Source organism: Vulpes vulpes, chromosome 1 (genome assembly GCF_048418805.1).
Source record: "Vulpes vulpes isolate BD-2025 chromosome 1, VulVul3, whole genome shotgun sequence".
In the NCBI taxonomy this organism is placed as follows: Eukaryota; Metazoa; Chordata; class Mammalia; order Carnivora; family Canidae; genus Vulpes; species Vulpes vulpes.
Window position 1 is genome coordinate 47,922,999 of NC_132780.1, and position 20,392 is coordinate 47,943,390.

General features: G+C 41.0%; 1 protein-coding gene across 6 annotated transcripts in view; it reads left to right on the plus strand.

The window, feature by feature from the left end:
• Positions 1–2,341: 2,341 nt before the first annotated feature.
• NAA35 (N-alpha-acetyltransferase 35, NatC auxiliary subunit) overlaps positions 2,342–20,392 on the plus strand; it is a 105,645-nt gene continuing 87,594 nt past the window's right edge. The window contains exons 1-2 of one of the 6 annotated variants that reach the window (XM_025984161.2): positions 2,342–2,376; positions 3,491–3,619. In XM_025984161.2, the coding sequence (XP_025839946.1) occupies positions 3,496–3,619 (124 nt within the window). In that variant the 5' untranslated portion in view covers positions 2,342–2,376; positions 3,491–3,495. Of the gene's footprint in view, positions 2,377–2,440; positions 2,723–3,355; positions 3,620–20,392 lie in introns of those variants that run through there. The other 5 variants (XM_072763325.1, XM_025984160.2, XM_025984158.2 and 2 more) reach the window with 5 other exon arrangements.

Below are 20,392 nucleotides of genomic sequence, written 5' to 3' on the forward strand. Positions count from 1 at the left end.
AAACCTATTATTCTGTAAGAGACATACAGATGTATTTTTCGCTTTTTAAAAAGCAATTCTAGGGGTGCCTGGGTGACTCAGTAGGTTAAGTATCTGCCTTCAGCTCGGGTCATGATCCTGAGGTCCTAGGATCAAGTCCCACTCCCCAGGCTCCTTGCTCAAAGGGGAATCCACTTGTCCTTCTCCCTCTGCTCCCCTTCTCATGCTCTTTCTCTTGTGTGTTCACTGTCTCTCAAATAAATAAGCAACTATATTTAGGTTTAAATTACAGGCAGTATGGGATCCCTGGGTGGTGCAGTGGTTTGGTGCCTGCCTTTGTCCCAGGGTGCAATCCTGGAGACCCAGGATCGAATCCCACGTCGGGCTCTGAATCCCACGTCGGGCTCCCGGTGCATGGAGCCTCCTTCTCCCTCTGCCTATGTCTCTGTCTCTCTCTCTCTCACTGTGTGCCTATCATAAATAAAAGATAAAAATTAAAAAAAATAATTTAAATTGCAGGCAGTAAAATGGACACATCATAAGTGAATGAATTTTTACAAATGTATGCACTCATCTAATTACTACCATAATCAAGATCCAGAACATTTTTTTAAAAGATTTTATTTCTTTTACTCATGAGAGACACAGAGAGAGGCAGAGACACAGGCAGCAGAGGGAGAAGCAGGCTCCCTGCAAGGAGCCTGATGTGGGATTTGATCCCAGGACCCCGGGATCATGACCTGAGCCAAAGGCAGATGCTCAACCACTGAGCCATCCAGGTGCCCCACATTTTTCTTTTTTAGAGTTTCATATAAATGGAAACATAGTCATTTGCTTATACTCTTGATTTCCTTTGCTCAACATAATGTTTTTTGAGATTCATGTTTTTGCATGTCAAGTAGTTCACACCCGTTTTTTGGTAATTATTATTACATTGTACAGATAAGCCACAGATTGTTTATCCATTCACCAGCTGATGAATATTTAGGTTGTTTCCTGTTTGGGATTACTAAAAAAGAAGCTATGAAAAGTAATGTACAAGTGGAAATGATATGGGAGAGCTAGGTTCTTGTCTCATGGGGTCAAAGAATGAATCTTGCTGACAACGGAGTGTGGGTAAAGTGAAAGAAGTTTATTAAGCAAAGATACAGACAAAGCTCTCAGAAGTGAGAAGGGATCCAACAAGGTTGCCACTGAAGGGTTTTTTGGCTGTTTTTTTATTGAGAACCTAACCAGGGAGCCTATGGCTTTGGGTTTCTTTATGCTTTCTTGAGTGAATGTCATATGGCTGTTTTGGGGTCTGGTGAGTTTCTGTGATTTCCTGGTAACCATCAAAGGGAGAGACTCCCTACATTTTAGGTCTAGGGAGCCTGATTTTTTTTTTTCTATTTTTACTGTCTTAATCTATTTCCTTGGGATGGGTAGGAGCCTGACTTTGGGCCTTTCCCTTATTTTTCCCTGCCTAGCTTCATCTGCCCCTAACTCATTCCTACTTCAGAAACGTTTTCATAGGACAGCCCCGGTGGTGCAGCGGTTAGCACCGCCTTCAGCCCCGGGGTGTGATCCTGGAGACCCGGGATCAAGTCCCACGTCAGGCTCCCTGCATGGAGCCTGCTTCTCCCTCTGCCCACGCCTCTGCTTCTCTCTCTGTGTACGTCTCTGATGAATAAATAAAATCTTAAAAAAAAAAAAAAAGGAAACATTTTCATATTTCTAAGAAAATACCTGGGACTGAAATTGCTAGATCAAGTGATAGTGTATGACTGATTTTCTGGTAAAATACAAACTCAATCAAAGTGACTGCACTATTTTACATTCTTATCAGCAACAGATGAGAGGTCCAGTTGCTCTAAGTCCTTGTCAACATTTGGTGTCGTCTTTTAAATTTTGGCCATTTCAATGGAAATGTAGTAGTAAAGGTGCTTTCTTGTTCCTGCCATTCTACTTACATAATACCACTCTAAAACGGATCATTAATACATTCTAAGAAAAACTTAAAACGTTTACAAGTCTGAGAGAAAATGGCTTGGTTGACTGCCAGATATTTTGTTTCCATTTTCCCTCAAGAAGCCTCCAGGCTCTCTAGGACACCTGAATCCTGTGTCAGGCCGCACTAGCTCGGTGAAGCTCACACTCAGGCTTTTCTTGCACGGACACAACTGCCCAGGGCTACAAGGACTTTCCCGGGTTTTTTCCGCCTTACCGTCACCTTTCTAATAATTTCCCAGGGAGCCGCGCGGGGCGGGGCGGGGCTCCGACCCCCCCAAGCTCCACCCCTCACCGGGACCCGCCCACTACCCGGGAGTCGGCTCGAGGCAGGGGAAGGAAGGTAGCTTCCGGTCTCGCGATTGGCTCTAATCCCGCGAGAAGAGAAGACGGCTGCCATCGGTGGCAATGGTGAGGGAGGGGGTGTGGCCGGGGCGCGCGAAGTCCCCAGGAGTGAGGGAGAGGGGGCGGGTCGCGCGCACCGGGCGTACGCATGCGCGCACGGGGCGGCCGGGCTGGGCTGAGAGGGGAGGGGGCGGCGGCGGCGGCGGCTGAGGCTGAGGCGGCGTCGTTATTTCCGCGGTCTGGACGGTGCGTGGCGGCGCGGGTGGCCACGGGAGAAGTAGGTAGGGACTGCCGGTGCAGAGCCATTGACTCTCCCTTCCTCCTGCGTCCTAGAGCCGCAGCCCCCCGCGCGTGTGGCGGACCCTGGGGACGCCAGGTCACCCTGCGGCCCCGGCCTCCCGCCGCGCTTCAGGTAGGAGCTGCAGGCTCTCCGGTGTCCGCCGCCCGCCGAGGGCCCGGCCTTGCCCGGTGTTGCCCGGGCGACGACCCGGCACCGGGCGTGCCCGCCCTCCCGCGCGACGACAGCTCTGTCCTTGCTTCCGCGCCCTGTGGGGCCGGGGCCGGGGCCGGGGCCGGGGCCGGGGCCGGGCCCGGCCGGGCTGACCCGGGGAAGGTGGTCGTGGGGCGGGTCCTCGCCTCAGGTGCGCAGCCGCTCTGGGCCGGGCGAGTAGGTGCCCTGCGGGGCGCTCCCGCCCTCGGTGCCCGCCGTGCGAGGCTGTGCGGGGTCCGGCCGGGCCCGGAGAGCTCCGGACACGTGAGGGGCCACCCTGACTGAGTAGTTGCCCGGTGGGCCCCCGGGCTGCGAGAGGTGGCTCTGAAGAGCGCCTTACTCATTTGTGTCCGGTGTGCAAAGTTGAAAGCTCTGGAGTTCATCCTGCTTGGGCCAGTGGTGGTGGGGTGGCTTCTGATTTTTTTTTTCCTTGGATGGTGGGAAGGCAAACTCTTAAAACCCCTTGTAGGTGCTGGGCTATTAGTGAATAAGCAGCAGTGCTTTTAACGTAAGGTTTAATTGCATTAAGGTTTTTTTTTTTTTTTAATTTCCCAGTTGCCACTATCAAACTCCGATGAAGTCTGGCAGTTTAGTAAGACTTCCATCCAGGACTTGAGTGAACACACATGGCTTGCAAATAGTCTTGCCCTGAAAGCCACAACCTCTTTTACACCAGTGTTAATTTTATAGGCATTATGGTCATGAAAGCTTCTGTAGAAGATGATGATTCAGGATGGGAGCTCAGTATACCAGAAAAGATGGAAAAAAGCAATACAAGCTGGGTGGACATAACCCAAGATTTTGAAGAAGCTTGTCGAGGTGAGTTTGAATTCTTGGGTTAGAAATTAAAAACCTGGGAAAAGGTAAAATAAAATCTTGTGATTTGTAGACTCAAACGTAAGCAACAGGTAAGTGTGGTTTATCAAGTTTGTTAACCACACTTATTCATTCCTTACCCTCTTAATAATTTTAACTTTCATTTAAAGCCAGTATTTGATAGTGCATGAAATACAGATGTTGAAGCAGTTGCTTCAGTTTTTCTAGCCTTAACAGAGGAGAGAGTACATGGCAATAATTTCAGACTGTGCAAACATGAATTGTCTTGACCTAAAGATGGTGGACTATTATATGTTTGAGATTTGTAAATAATCAGATCACATTATTTCCTGTCTAAGAGCCTGTAGTGGCTTCCTGTTCAGTATAGAATAAAATCCATCTTCCATCCCCGTGGCCTGTGTGGTCTGATGCCTGTCTACCACTGACTTCATTTCTGTACCACTGCCCATCTAGGCTCATTATGTTAGTCACAATGTCCTTTCTATGCCATTAAGCTCACCAGGGCATTTTCCCCTTGGGCCTCTGCATATTTCTTTTTCTGTATCTTAAACTGCTGTGCCTCCAGGTCTTTACCTTCACATAGCTGGCTCCTTCCTGGCCAGTTAAATGCTAGCTCCCCAGGGAGGATGTCTCCAAACAATCTAAGTAGATTTAGTAGATTTAGCCCTGTTCTCTTCTGTCTGACTCTACCTCACCTGAATCACTCTGTTTTATTTATTTTTTTTATTATAATACTTATATACTATCAGAAGCTGTCCTTTCAGTTATTTCTTGTTTACTGTCAGCCCTACCCACTGGAACATAAGCTCTGTGAGTGCAGACATCTTGTCTGTAAGCCTAACACAGAGAACATTGCCTGGAACATAGTAATGGTTTAACAAATGCAAAGGCATAAATGATTAGAGAAGTGAGCATATTTGTTGTCTGAGGAGAATGGGTCTTAGGGAGAGACGGGAAAGAGACAAATGGTAGAGTGGGAGGGGTGCCTGGGGGGCTCAGTTGTTTAAGCAGCTGCCTCCCGCTCAGTTCCTGTGATCAAGCCCCACTTCAGGAACCTACCTCTTCCTTTCCCTCTGCCCTCCCCATGTTCCTCCCTCCCCACTGTGCTCTCTTGCTCATGCTCTCAAATAAATAAATAAAATCTTTTTGAAAAAAAAAAAAAAGGTAGAGTGAGAGATTGAATTTGAAGGGAGGATGGGATAAAGAACATGGTAGAGAAATTAACTTAGGGGACCAGAATGAGGAATTACTGAGACAGGAGGAACTGAGGTTAGGATTGGTGAAGAAACAGGTAGATTTCTAAACGAGTGGAGAGGAATGGTAGAGGGATACACACCCCGATGGCGTCTCTGTTTTTACTAAACTGAAGGTTAAGTCTTTGTTGTTGATGAGATGGAGTGTTTAGAATAGTGCCCTTAGAAGGAGGAGTAGAGACTCGGAGTAGCTGCAGGTGGTAAGGGAGCCAGCTGGGTATAAGCAAAATGATAACACGTGCACTGACCCTTTGTTATGAAACGTGTCCATTTAAAGAAAGCAAAAGTGAAATTGTGGAAAGAATATTAGACTGGAAATTGGGGGATTGCCCATATCCATCTATCCAAGGGAGAGAGAAAGAAGTGTAAGTTACAGTGTAATTTTTGTGCCCAGAGATCTTAAACTGTTGGTGGATTATGCCCATCATCTTGCACTGATTTTTAAGTGATCTATATTAGAGGGTTGTTGTTCTGAACCTAAATGGAAAAGGCTTTATGAAGTTCATATGGCTTAGGCCTTGGGCCTTAGAGGAGTGGTTGAGTTTCTGTAAGTGAATGTGAGGGAATTATTCTAGACTCAGATGAACTGTTACTCTCACCAGAGTTCATGAGAGTTGGATATTTGAGGGAGAGTGAATAATTTTGCTTCCTCATGAGCAAAACCTTAAATAGGCAATATGGTTTTATTCCTGTCTCAGTGGGGATTGAGGAGGGGGAGCATGTCATTTTGTTGCCAACCTCAAACCATCCTATTAACTTTTCAATAATTAGCTCTTGCTTGGTCTGAAGTGGCACAGATGTGAGGTATATTTGAAATGAAAAAGTTGATGTAGAAGTGATCTCCCTTTACATATAGATTTAGGACTAAAGTCTTTTGGGAGCTCTTGAGCCTATAGTATTAATAATTTGTTTTCTTGAAATCAGATTCATAGCATTAATTTAGCTTAGACTCCAGCAGGTTTCTGAGGGCTAAATTTAAAACAAATATTATACCCTGTAACTGTTGCAGTGGTCTTTCCTCTTCAGTAACAGTGGGATGGCATTTGACTAGACCTTGGGGATTATTTATTTTGGTACCGAGAAAGCAATCTGCATAGTGATGACAGTGTTTTTCATGTACATTTCTATCTGTTCTTTTAGTGACTCTTCAAAGTCTTCTGGACCAAATTCTAATTTCATCACTTCTTTTATTTCCTGTTAGGCAGATGGCACACATTCCCTCCACATTTCCTATTTTCAACATTGAGGCCCTTGGCCTTTTTTGGGGGGTAGGGGGGCTTTTTTCCCCCCTTAAATTATTTTGAATATATGGTGCTATTACTGTTACTGTGCCTGGTATGTAACATGTCATTTATCTAACACTTCTGAGCTTTGCTTCTCTAGGAAACTGCCTAATTCAAACCATCTCATTGCCTCCTATAAAAAGCCTTTGATCTTCATATTTCATTTGGTTGTCTAAAATTAGGTGCTTTCTGAAGTACAAACCTACAACTTAAACATAAATGATGATAAAATATACATTACTCATTTTTCTACCTATCAGATTATTTTCTTCCACACTGTTTATCCTAGATTGATGACACTGTCAGGTATCTAGAACTCAGAGGTAATCCAAGGTTGGCTGTCATTACTTCCATTCTTTTTGAGCTTTAGTCTAGAATGAAATGGGCCTATCCTGTCATTTCATATCCTTCTGTCTTTGATGGTTTTACTCATTCCTCCTCTGTCTTTCTCACCCCTTGTTTTAAGGCCCCATCACCTATCCAGTTTGTCCCACTCTTGCCCAGTACTTTTGGAAAACTTTTATTGATTTCTCTTCCTCTTTTAAAACCTAGGATTCTTAAGTTTCTTGTTCCTTTTCCTTTTTGTGTTGTCTTCTCTCATTTAGAATGTTTGTAGATCCTAAGATATATTTGCTTAAAGAGTGAATGAAAGATGCCTGGGTGTCTCAATTGGTTAGCGTCTCCTTTGGCTCAGGTTATGATCCCAGGGTCCTGGGATGAAGCCCAGCATTGGGCTCCCTGCTTAGCGAGGAGTCTGCTTCTCACTCTCCCTCTGCCTCTTCTGCTGCACGTGCCCACTCTCGTGCAGGCGCTTTTTCTCTCAGATAAATAATATATATATATATATATTTTAGATATTTATTTATTTATTTATTTATTTATTTATTTATTTATTTATGAATGAGAGGCACAGAGAAAGAGAGAGGCAGAGAACACAGGCAGAGGGAGAAGCAGGCTCCATGCAGGGAGCCCGACATGGGACTCAATCCTTGGTCTCCAGGATCAGGCCCTGGACTGACGGCGGCGCTAAACAGCTGAGCCACCCAGGGATCCCCAGATAAATAAAATCTTAAAAAAAAAAAAAAAAAGAAGATTTTAAGGCCATGTTTCTTCATATTAGAGTATCTGGATATTGTACTTCAGAGGTTTGAGAACCACTGGATTACATTAAATGCTATCATTTTGGGTGATTGCCTGAAACCAATGTAATTATGAACACAAGATTGGGAACTGAAATTATAGCAATACTTGATTATAATGTTAGTATCCATTTGGTAATCTGTAATCTTCTTAAAAAATTATCACCAAACTGATTACATGGCATTTAACAATTATCTTAAACAATATATAGATTCTTGATAAAACTTTCATGGACTCCTTCTCTGCTGAATTTATAAACCCCAATCTGAGAGTCATTGTTCTAGGAATTTGCTGTTTGTATTACTTTATTCAAGAAGAAAAAGATGGAAATGGCTTGGTGAAAGATCTGGGCAAATCTAAGTAAGTATATTGGGCAAAGATCTGTAAAGAAAATTTTAAGTGATTCTGATTTTAGAAATTTATGTTTTCCTTGTTACATCTTCTCAGTGTTTTCAGTGGTGGGGCATGGGTGGGGTGGGCTGTACTAGTAATTGTGGGTCACTTTAGATCAGCGATTATCTGCCAGGGTTGATTTTGCTTCTTAAGGAACATTTGCCAACGTCTTGCAACATTTTTGGTCGTCACAGTAGGAGGCGGGCGGCTGCTGGTGTCTAGTGGGTACACACCAAGGATACTGCACTGGATAGCCCCCACAAAGAAGTAATTGTTTTGCACAAAATGCCAACAGTGCTGTGTAGTTCACTCTATTTAGGTTACTTTCAATAATATTCGACTATCATTTAATCTTTCTGACCCTGGATTCTTGAGGAAGGGAACATATGGATATTGGATGTCCTAACACCTCTAACAATTAGCATTAACATAGAATAAGCAATGGGAAGAGAATGGGAGCTTTGATGCACTTTGAGGTCTTTTCTGCATTGTTGAATACATCTTAACAGGTTTTCTCATTAATTAGGTATTGTGTGGCCTCCTTTTTGTTGGGAATTTTTGGTTAACAGAAAGGTTGTCCTCAGAAGTCAACGCCTTCCCTCACTTAGCTGGTTATTTTAATATTCATAATTCTAGATAGCATGCTTTTATTGTTACTTCTGGATTCCTTGAATCACGATTTGGCATTATCTGTGGACTTTTTTTTTTTTTTTTTTTTTTTAAGATTTTATTTATTCATGAGAGATGCAGAGAGAGAAGCAGCCTCCATGCAGGGAGCCTGATGTGGAATTCGATCCCGGGTCCCCAGGATCAAGCCCTGGGCTGAAGGTGGTGCTAAACCACTGAGCCACCCAGGCTGCCCTGAGGACTTCTATCTATAGTTATAACTACATTACGGATATGCAAATATTATCCATAGCTGAGCTAAAGAGTAAAGTTTTTCTTTTTCTTTCCTGTACAATTCTTACACAAAACTTTTTAATCCAAAAATCTATGTGGTTGTCATTAATTCTACCTTAGACTCTTCACTACTTGTCTAAATCTCCTTAAGACATTCAGACACCTCAGACATCCTATTGTTTTCATCTCTTTGAAGAAATTTCTCCTCCAGCCTCTTACTTATTGCTCCAATCTGGGCTTCTTGCCTTTGTACATCATGTGATCCTGAGATCATTAGCAGCGGGGTTTCTTACTTTAATATAAATTAGACGTCTTTAGTCACCTCCTGAATAGAATGCATGGAAGATACAATTTTTTGAGGTTCTGGTTGTCTGAATATGTCTTTATTCTCCCACTTATTGATAATAACATGTTTGGATACCTTTGAGAATTTCGAGGGCGTGACCCATTGATGTTTTTGCTCTGACGTTGCTATTAAGAAGTTTGATGACATTTTGATAACTAAGTTTTCATAGGTAACCTTTAAGATCTTCTGTATGACCCCGTGTACACCCCTTTCACAGTGATTTGTCTGGTTGACACCTCTGAGGTCCTCTCATCTTGTCTGATCCTTCAGTTCTAGGAAACTTTCTTTAAGTACTCTATTTCCTCTTAGGGTTTTTTTGTTTTGTTTTGTTTTGTTTTGTTTTTGTTTTTGTTTTTTTTTTTGTATTCTTACAGAGAGTATTTTTTTTGTATATTGACCCTTTGGGAGGTGCTTAGATCATGAGAGAGGAGCCCATATGAATGGGATTAGTCCCTTCTGATGTTTGAGGTTATTGCAGAAAGATGGCCATCTAGTGAGTAGGCCCTCACCAAACATTTGCTGGTGCCTTGATCTTGGACTTCCCAGCATCTAGAACTGTGAGAAATAAACATTTGTTGTTTATAGGCTGCCCAGCTTATGATATTTTTTTGTTGTAGAATCTTGAATGGACTAAGACTCTGTCTTCCAAACCTACCGAATTTTTCTTATTTGCTTCTAATGTTCTTAATTTTTTTTTTATGTTCTTAATTTCTAACATTTTTTTTCTCTTAGTATTCCTCCTCCCTTTTTTAAGAAAGTAAAATGTCCCGTTTTTGTTTCAGGGTTGCAGTGGTTTATCTCTCTAAGGATAATAGTTCTTTTGAATGTTCCTTTACATAGTGCCTTTTTTCTCCAGTGTTCCTTTTTTGGTTTTTTGGTTTGCTTTTTTGTTTGTTTCCTTTAGGAAGACACTTCCTTTTTATCTTTCATATTTGGGCATTACTTCAGATAAAAATTCTTTGATGCCTGTCTAGGGGTGGGAGACCAAAAAACCAATTGGAAGCTCTAAATTTATGAGTGGGACTTATTTACACTGACTGCCACTGTCAGGTGATCTGACTTTGCTTTTGTGTTAGAGAACCTCTGATAAAAGTTATTTAGCTCTTTCTACTTGGAAAGATTATGTTTAGTAGAGAAAATTTAATCTTTTGCCTTGAAGTTGAAGCTCTGACTTGACTGTCTATGATTAAATAGTGAAGGGGAGGAAGAGATCTTGGGGTTTTCACATACTTAATGTTCCCTCTTTCCAGTACTATATACCCTGGCCTTCCAGTAACCTTATGTCTCTGGAGATGTTTTTACCTTCTTCAAAGAAAGTCTTCAGTGTTAGGGAGGGGCAGTTATCCTGCTCTGTAAATTAGGACAGGATTCTGCATTGTCTGCTCAGTCTTCCATGTTTTAGCTTTCCTTTTTCTGCTCTTTTAGAAGCAAGTGGTAAGTCAGGTTGGTTTTGGCTTTCTCCATTCCTGGTTTTAGGATTCTGTTTTCTTGAATTTGCTAAGAAACTACTTGTATTTTATTTCCAGGTTTCCTCAATTTTGTTGTACTACTTCTGCACTTGGTTTTCTTTTTTGGAGTGTATACCTTTCTTACACACACACACACACACACACACACACACTCTTCCTCTGGTTATTTTAATGAGATTTCAGGAGAGAACTAAAGGTAGTTGCATGTGTTCAGTTAGCCACCTTTAGCCCGTGGTAAACCTCAATTGGTTTGTTTGAATATCACAATTACAATCGCATTGGATTTCAACAATGTCATAGATTCAAGTAGGGTGTTCCTAGGGACCCTACCTGGGAACTTAACCATCATTTATAAAGTTATGGGTAGAAATATATTGAAAGATCTATAACATCAGTTTACACATGATCTGCTCATTTATAACATGATAATATGTATTTGTCTTGTCACATAGGTACATGCTTTTCTCTGTCTTCTAAGAACTTTTTCTCAGGAGAATGATCATATGCTACAAGTGCTTATTAGCACTGCTGCATATCCAGACTCTACCACAAGTTATGATTCATCGTTCATTTCCAAGGCGAAAGGAAGGACTTCCAGTAAGATGTTAGGAAATTCTGTGATCCACAAAATTGAGTTAAATTTTCTCTCACAAAAAAAAAAAAAAAAAAAAAATTTCTCTCACAGCTCTCTCACAAGAGTTAAATAGATCTCTCACAGATCTATTCATGCCTTATCTGAAAGTGAGGATAAAAGAAAAAGGTGGTTTATTGTCAGGGTGGCAAAAAAATTTTTTTTTGACTCATAAACTTTTCCTTGTATCTAATTTTTTCCATTGCTCTGTGTGTTTTAAGCTATGTACTACTGGACCTACTTAAGGCTTTAACTTAAAAGTAGAAGTAACTTATTGTGTTAACTTAGTTCAGCAGTTTGGTGTGTCTGTGATCCTTGGGATCGTCAATACCTTTTAAAGGGTATGCAAGGTCAAAACAATTTCCGTGGTAAAACTATTTCCATATAAAGCTGAGATGTGGGGATCCCCGGGTGGCTCAGTGGTTTGGCGTCTGCCTCTGGCCCAGGGCGTGATCCTGAAGTCCCGGGATCAAGTCCCGCGTCGGGCTCCCGGCATGGAGACTGCTTCTCCCTCCTCCTGTGTCTCTGCCTCTCTCTTCCTCTCTCTATATCTGTCATGAATAAATGAATAAATCTTTAAAAAAAAAAATGCTGAGATGTTGGGCAGCCCGGGTGGCTAAGCAGTTTAGTGCCACCTTCAGCCCAGGGCCTTATCCTGGAGACCTGGGATTGAGTCCCACGTTGGGCTCCCTGCATGGAGCCTGCTTCTCCCTCTGCCTATGTCTCTGCCTCTCTCTCTCTCTCTCTCTCTCTCTCTCGTGAATAAATAAATAAAATCTTAAAAAAAAAAAAAAACTCAGTTGTTAACTTGTCTTTTTACTCTCATTCTCTTATTAGTACTGTGGAATTTTCCAAAGAGTATATGATGTGTGATGATGTCATTGCTCTGTTAATGATAAATGTAAAACATCCTTCTCACTTAAATTTTTGAGAATTGCTTCCTAGTTGAATAAGACCCAAACTACTTAGGTCTGTAATGCTGTAAAAGATTATGATTCAGTGTCCAGTTGTTGATCATGCAGTGAGAGTGCTTGCACTTTGCTTAGTCGAGTAAATTTTAAGTTTCCTGCCTACAGTTGACTGTGATCTGATTATTGGTGTGTGTGTGTGTGTGTGTGTGTGTTTAAGATTTTATTTATTTGAGAGAGAGAGAGAACACATGTATGTGTGTGTGTAAGGGAAGAGAAGCAGAGGGACAAGTAGACCTACTGAGTATGGAGCCAGGGGTAGGACTGGATCTAAGGACTCTGAGATCATGACCTGAGCCAAAACCAAGAGTTGGTTGCTTAATCTACTGAACCACCCAGGCACCGGATTACTGGTGTTCTGAGGGACCTTATGAGAGTCAGCTAGTTTAACCCTTTATTTTACAGTTAGGAAACCAAGTCCCCTGATTGACTTGCTTCTAGGTCTGTGGAGTGTTTTATTTTTAAGTTTGGTGAAGCTATCCAAATCTACCTTAAATATTTGATAAATTATTACAGCAGTTCTCAAATATTTTGGTCTCAGGACCCTATTATACTCTTAAAAATTACACTTTTAAACTCTTAAAAATTGTGTGTTAACATACATAGATGTTCACTGTATTAAAATTGAAGACTGAGAAATTTAAAAAATAATTATCAATTCATTTAAAGACAATTACAAACCCATTGCATGTTATCATGATTTTTTTTTTTTTTTTAAGATTTTGTTTATTTATTCATGAGAGACATAGAGACACAGGCAGAGGGAGAAGCAGGCTCCATGCAAGGAGCCCGACGCGGGACTTGATCCGGGGTCTCCAGGATCAGGCCCTGGGTTGAAGGCAGTGCTAAACCGCTGAGCCCCCTGGGCTGCCCTAACATGATGTTTTTTAATGAAAAATAAGTGCAATATTTATTTTTCAAAACAGAGTAACTTACAGGAGTGGAGTAATTTTATACTTTTGAAAATCTCTTTAGTGTCAGCATAACAGAGAGCACCTGAATTCCTTATTTGTGTGTCTGTCTGAACTGTATGGGGTAAATCTGGCCTCATTCAGTAGGTAGCTGAAATGGAACCTTTTTAGATAATTGTGGATATTCTTCTTTGATATTACAGTGAAACTTGACAGGTGGTAGTTTGTTAAAGATTAGTTGTGATAAGGAATCTGAAGACATATTTAGTGGACTTTGCATTCTCTGTTATATTAAAATTCACTGGTCTGAACTTTGAATGGATCTTTTATCTGTGCCTAATTTTGGAACATGTGTTGCCATTTGGAAAATACTGGTTCATTGAGTTAGCAGATCTTCCAAATGCAGATAAAACTATATAATACTGAAAGGCACATTTGTTAGTATCACCACCAAAACCATCAGAAAAGTCTCTTTTAAGTATTTGGAAGCTATCAGGTTCACAGTGTCAGATGTTTCTCCAAATTCTTAATTTTTGCTTTAAAAGCTCAAATGTTTATCATTTTTCCCCCAAATGTTATCATTAGCAACACACAATGTCAGTTGTTTTTCTTAAAGCACTCCTTCTCTGAGGCAGAGAGAGGGAGTCTTTATGTTCTTTAAATGAGTTTAAAGCAATAAACTCATTTAGTTTCAAGAAAATGACATATTCCCCGAGATAAGTATAGTTTTTGTCCATTGTTCTTTCAAGTAAAAATGGTGTTTCATGATAATTGTGCAAGTGCTTTTCCTTAAGACAATGTCTTGTATTGGTATGCAGCAGAAGTGTTTGTTTATACTTCCCATTTTGTCAAATAGAATATTTAAGAGATGTGCTCAGAGATTGAGATATAATCAGAAATATCAGGGTCAGCATTAGGATGAAGCAGTTGAGGCACCTCGAGTGCAACATTTAAGGATTTGCTACCTGTGAAGGCAAGTGCCTCCTTAAATTTTGCATGGGAGGTGCTTCACTTGCTGCACTCTGGTCCTGGCCCTGAGGTTAATGATTTTACTGCTTTATCAAGGATTCCTTAGGTAAAATTTAAAAAAAAAAAAAAATTGTCTTTTTTAACTGCAAGTGCATGGAAGTAAAGAATACACTAGCTTGTGGACACTCTTAATTTGTACTAAAACTAGAGCAGTGTAGCCTCCACTTTTTATTTTTCCTCTTTATGCCATTGTTTTTACATCTTCATTACAATGGTCAACACAGTGAAACAGACAATGTTTTATTCTGTGAAAAAAAATTTCTAAATTTTATTTATTTATTAGGGACAGCATACAAGTGCATGAAGGAGCAAGCAGGGGTGGAGGGGCAGAGGGAAGAGAGAAAGAATCTTAAGCAGGGTCCAAACGCAGATTGGAGCCCGACACGGGGCTCAGTCTTAAAACCCTGAGGTCATGACCTGAACTGAAATCAAGAGTTGGGTGCTTAACAAACTAAGCCACCCAGGTGCCCCAATATTACTATGAAAGTAATTTTAATATCACAGACACCTCGGTTCCCAAACCATCTTTGAGAACTGCTGAAAACTAGTGCTTTGCACCTTCTGTAAGATTTGTCCATTAGTTTTTAAGCTACTTAAAATGTTATGGTAGTGGTTCTCACCTTTCTGCACATTGAAGTTGCCTGTATTGCTTTAAAACCACTGCAGAGGCCCCACCCCTAGAATTTAATTGTTTTAGGGTACCGATGAATGTTGAGATTGCCACAAACTCTGGAGTTGATACCAGTATGCAGTCAAGGTTGAGACCTATTTCATAGGGGATGAATACTGTTTTTTGATTAGCTGTTTACTCAAGTGTTTTTTCTACCTCGAAATAAAATGAAATTTTATTTAGTTTTTTATAATAAATTTATTTTTCATTGGTGTTCAATTTGCCAACATACAGAATAACACCCAGTGCTCATCCCGTCAAGTGCCCCCCTCAGTGCCCGTCACCCATTCACCCTCACCCTCGGCCCTCTCCCCCTTCCACCACCCCTAGTTCGTTTCCAAGAGTTGGGAGTCTTTATGTTCTGTCTCCCTTTCCGATATTTCCCACACACTTCTTCTCCCTTCCCTTATATTCCCTTTCACTAGTATTTATATTCCCCAAATGAATGAGAACATATGTTTGTCCATCTCCGATTGACTTACTTCACTCAGCATGATACCCTCCAGTTCCGTCCACATTGAAGCAAATGGTGGGTATTTGTCGTTTCTAATGGCTGAGTCATATTCCATTGTATACATAAACCACATCTTCTTTATCCATTCATCTTTCGATGGACACCAAGGCTCCTTCCACAGTTTGGCTATTGTGGACACTGCTGCTAGAAACATTGGGGTGCAGGTGTTCCGGCGTTTCATTGCATCTGTATCTTTGGGGTAAATCCCCAGCAGTGCAATTGCTGGCTGGTAGGGCAGGTCTATTTTTAACTCTTTGAGGAACCTCCACACAGTTCTCCAGAGTGGCTGCACCATTTCACATTCCCACCAACAGTGTAAGAGGGTTCCCCTTTCTCCACATCCTTTCCCAACATTTGTGGTTTCCTGCCTTGTTAATTTTCCCCATTCTCACTGGTGTGAGGTGGTATCTCATTGTGGTTTTGATTTGTATTTCCCTGATGGCCAGTGATGCGGAGCATCTTCTCATGTGCTTGTTGGCCATGTCTATGTCTTCCTCTGTGAGATTTCTTTTCATGTCTTTTGCCCATTTCATGATTGGATTGTTTGTTTCTTTGGTGTTGAGTTTAATAAGTTCTTTATAGATCTTGGAAACTAGCCCCTTTATCTAATACCTCATTTGCAGATATCTTCTCCCATTCTGTAGGTTGTCTTTGAGTTTTGTTGACTGTATCCTTTGCTGTGCAAAAGCTTCTTATCTTGATGAAGTCCCAATAGTTCATTTTTGCTTTTGTTTCTTTTGCCTTCATGGATGTATCTTGCAAGAAGTTACTGTGGCCACGTTCAAAAAGGGTGTGGCCTATGTTCTCCTCTAGGATTTTGATGGAATCTTGTCTCACATTTAGATCTTTCACACATTTTGAGTTTATCTTTGTGTGTGGTGCAAGAGAGTGGTCTAGTTTCATTCTTCTGCATGTGGATGTCCAATTTTCCCAGCACCATTTATTGAAGAGACTATCTTTCTTCCAATGGATAGTCTTTCCTCCTTTATCGAATATTAGTTGACCATAAAGTTCAGGGTCCACTTCTGGGTCTCTATTCTGTTCCATTGATCTATATGTCTGTTTTTGTGCCAGTACCACACTGTCTTGATGACCACAGCTTTGTAGTACAACCTGAAATCTGGCATTGTGATGCCCCAGCTATGGTTTTCTTTTTTAAAATTCCCCTGGCTATTTGGGGTCTTTTCTGATTCCACACAAATCTTAAAACAATTTGTTCTAACTCTCTGAAGAAAGTCCATGGTATTTTGATAGGGATTGCATTAAACGTGTAAATTGCCCTGGGTAACATTGACATTTTCACAATATTAATTCTGCCAATCCATGAGCATGGAATATTTTTCCATCTCTTTGTGTCTTCCTCAATTTCTTTCAGAAGTGTTCTATAGTTTTTAGGGTATAGTTCCTTTACCTCTTTGGTTCGGTTTATTCCTAGGTATCTTAGGCTTTTGGGTGTAATTGTAAATGGGATTGACTCCTTAATTTCTCTTTCTTCCGTCTCATTGTTAGTGTATAGAAATGCCACTGATTTCTGGCATTTGTATACTGCCACACTCTTAAATTCCTGTATGAGTTCTAGCAATCTTGGGGTGGAGGCTTTTGGGTTTTCTATGTAGAATATCATGTCATTTGTGAAGAGGGAGAGTTTGACTTCTTCTTTGCCAATTTGAATGCCTTTAATGTCTTTTTGTTGTCTGGTTGCTGAGACTAGGACATCCAGTACTATGTTGAATAGCATTGGTGAGAGTGGACATCCCTGTCTTGTTCCTGATCTTAGGGGAAAGGCTCCCAGTGTTTCCCCATTGAGAATGATGTTTGCTGTGGACTTTTCGTAGATGGCTTTTAAGATGTTGAGGAATGTTCCCTCTATCCCTACACTCTGAAGAGTTTTGATCAGGAATGGATGCTGTATTTTGTCAAATGCTTTCTCTGCATCTAATGAGGGGATCATATGGTTCTTGGTTTTTCTCTTGCTGATATGATGAACCACATTGATTGTTTTACAAGTGTTGAACCAGCCTTGTGTCCCGGGGATGAATCCCACTTGGTCATGGTGAATAATTTTCTTAATGTACTGTTGGATCCTATTGGCTAGTATCTTGTTGAGAATTTTTGCATCCATGTTCATCAGGGATATTGGTCTGTAATTCTCCTTTCTGGTGGGGTCTTTGGTTTTGGAATTAAGGTGATGCTGGCCTCATAGAACGAATTTGGAAGTACTCCATCTCTTTCTATCTTTCCAAACAGCTTTAGTAGAATAGGTATGGTTTCTTCTTTAAACGTTTGATAGAATTCCCCTGGGAAGCCATCTGGCCCTGGACTCTTGTGTCTTGGGAGGTTTTTGATGACTGCTTCAATTTCCTCCCTGGTTATTGGCCTGTTCAGGTTTTCTATTTCTTCCTGTTCCAGTTTTGGTAGTTTGTGGCTTTCCAGGAATGATTCCATTTCTTCTAGATTGCCTAATTTATTGGCATATAGCTGTTCATAATATGTTTTTAAAATCGTTTGTAGTTCCTTGGTGTTGGTAGTGATCTCTCCTTTCTCATTCATGATTTTGTTAATTTGAGTCTTCTCTCTCTTCTTTTTAATAAGGCTGGCTAATGGTTTATCTATCTTATTAATTCTTTCAAAGAACCAACTCCTGGTTCTGTTGATCTGTTCCACAGTTCTTCTGGTCTCGATTTTGTTCAGTTCTGCTTGAATCTTAATTAACTCTCTTCTTCTGCTGGGTGTAGGATCTATTTGCTGTTTTTTCTCTAGCTCCTTTATGTGTAAGGTTAGCTTTTGTATTTGAGTTCTTTCCAGTTTTTGAATGGATGCTTGTATTGCGATGTATTCCCCCCTTAGGACTGCTTTTGCTGCATCCCAAAGATTTTGAACTGTTGTATCTTCATTCTCATTAGTTTCCATGAATCTTTTTAAGTCTTCCTTAATTTCTTGGTTGACCCTTTCATCTTTTAGCAGGATGGTCCTTAACCTCCACGTGTTTGAGGTCCTTCCAAACTTCTTGTTGAGATTTAGTTCTAATTTCAAGGCATTATGGTCTGAGAATATGCAGGGGACGATCCCAATCTTTTGGTATCGGTTCAGACCCGATTTGTGACCCAGTATGTGGTCTCTTCTGGAGAAAGCTCCATGTGCACTTGAGAAGAATGTGTATTCAGTTGAGTTTGGATGTAAAGTTCTGTAGATATCTGTGAAATCCATCTGGTCCAGTGTATCATTTAAAGCTCTCGTTTCTTTGGAGATGTTGTGCTTAGAAGACCTACTGAGGGTAGAAAGAGCTAGATTGAAGTCACCAAGTATAAGTGTATTATTACCTAAGTATTTCTTCACTTTGGTTATTAATTGATTGATATATTTGGCAGCTCCCACTTTCGGGGCATATATATTGAGGATTGTTAAGTCCTCTTGTTGGATAGATCCTTTACGTATGATATAGTGTCCCTCTTCATCTCTCACTACAGTCTTCGGGGTACATTTTAGTTTATCTGATATAAGAATGGCTACCCCTGCTTTCTTTTGAGGACCATTTGAATGGTAAATGGTTCTCCAACCTTTTATTTTCAGGCTGTAGGTGTCCTTCTCTCTAAAATGAGTCTCTTGTAGACAGCAAATAGATGGGTCCTGCTCGGGATCCCTGGGTGGCGCAGCGGTTTGGCGCCTGCCTTTGGCCCAGGGCGCAATCCTGGAGACTCGGGATCGAATCCCACGTCGGGCTCCCGGTGCATGGAGCCTGCTTCTCCCTCTGCCTGTGTCTCTGCCTCTCTCTCTCTCTCTGTGACTATCATAAATAAATAAAAAAAAAAAAAAATTAAAAAAAAAAAAAAAAGAAGATTCCTTTAAAAAAAAAAAAAAGATGGGTCCTGCTCTTTTATCCAGTCTGAAACCCTGCGCCTTTTGATCGGGTCATTAAGCCCGCCCATGTTCAGAGTTACTATTGAAAGTTATGAGTTTAGTGTCATCATGATATCTGTTCAGTCTTTGTTTTTGTGGATTGTTCCACTGGACTTCTTCTTAAAGGGGAATTTTAAGAGTCCCCCTTAAAATTTCTTGCAGAGCTGGTGTGGAGGTCACATATTCTTTCACTTCCTGCCTGTCTTGGAAGCTCTTTATCTCTCCTTCCCTTTTGAATGAGAGCCTTGCTGGATAAAGTATTCTTGGTTGCATGTTCTTCTCATTTAGGACCCTGAATATATCCTGCCAGCCCTTTCTGGCCTGCCAGGTCTCTGTGGAGAGGTCTGCTGTTACCCTAATACTCCTCCCCATAAAAGTCAGGGATTTCTTGTCTCTTGCTGCTTTAAGGATCTTCTCTTTATCTTTGGAATTAGCAAGCTTCACTATTAAATGTCGAGGTGTGGAACAGTTTTTTATTGATTTTAGGGGGGGAATCTCTCTGTCTCCTGGATCTGAATGCCTGTTTCCCTTCCCAGATTAGGAAAGTTTTCAGCTAGGATTTGTTCAAATACATATTCTGGCTCTCTGTCCCTTTTGGCGCCCTCGGGAACCCCAATTAAACGTAGGTTTTTCTTCCTCAGGCTGTCGTTTATTTCCCTTAATCTATCTTCATGGTCTTTTAATTGTTTGTCTCTTTTTTCCTCAGTTTCCCTCTTTGCCATCAATTTGTCTTCTATGTCACTCCCTGGTTCTTCCAGCTCGTTAACCCTCGTCGTCAGGACTTCTAGTTTGGATTGCATCTCATTCAATTGATTTTTAATTTCTGCCTGGTTAGATCTAAATTCTGCAGTCATGAAGTCTCTTGAGTCCTTTATGCTTTTTTTCTAGAGCCACCAGTAGCTGTATAATAGTGCTTCTGCATTGGCTTTCTGACATTGAATTGTATTCCAGATTTTGTAACTCTGTGGGAGAGAGGACTATTTCTGATTCTTTCTTTTGAAGTGAGGTTTTCCTTCTAGTCATTTTGCTCAGTGCAGAGTGGCCAAAAACAAGTTGTATTGGGAAAAGGAGAAAAAGGAGAGAAAGAAGGAAAGAAAAGAGAAAAAGAAAAAAGAAAAAAGGAAGAAAAAAAGAGAGGAAAAAGAGAAAAAGAAAGAAAAGGGTGGGGGAAGCAAACAGAAATCAAAAAGCAAAAAAAAAAAAAAAAAAAAAACTCCCACGGGGGAGTATCTTCTGATTCTGTATACTTTAAGTCCCTTGACTTCCCCTGGAACTTGTCCGTCTAGTTGGTCTTCTGGGGGAGGGGCCTGCTGTGCTGATTTTCAGGTGTTAGCACTTGGGGGAGCTGCTC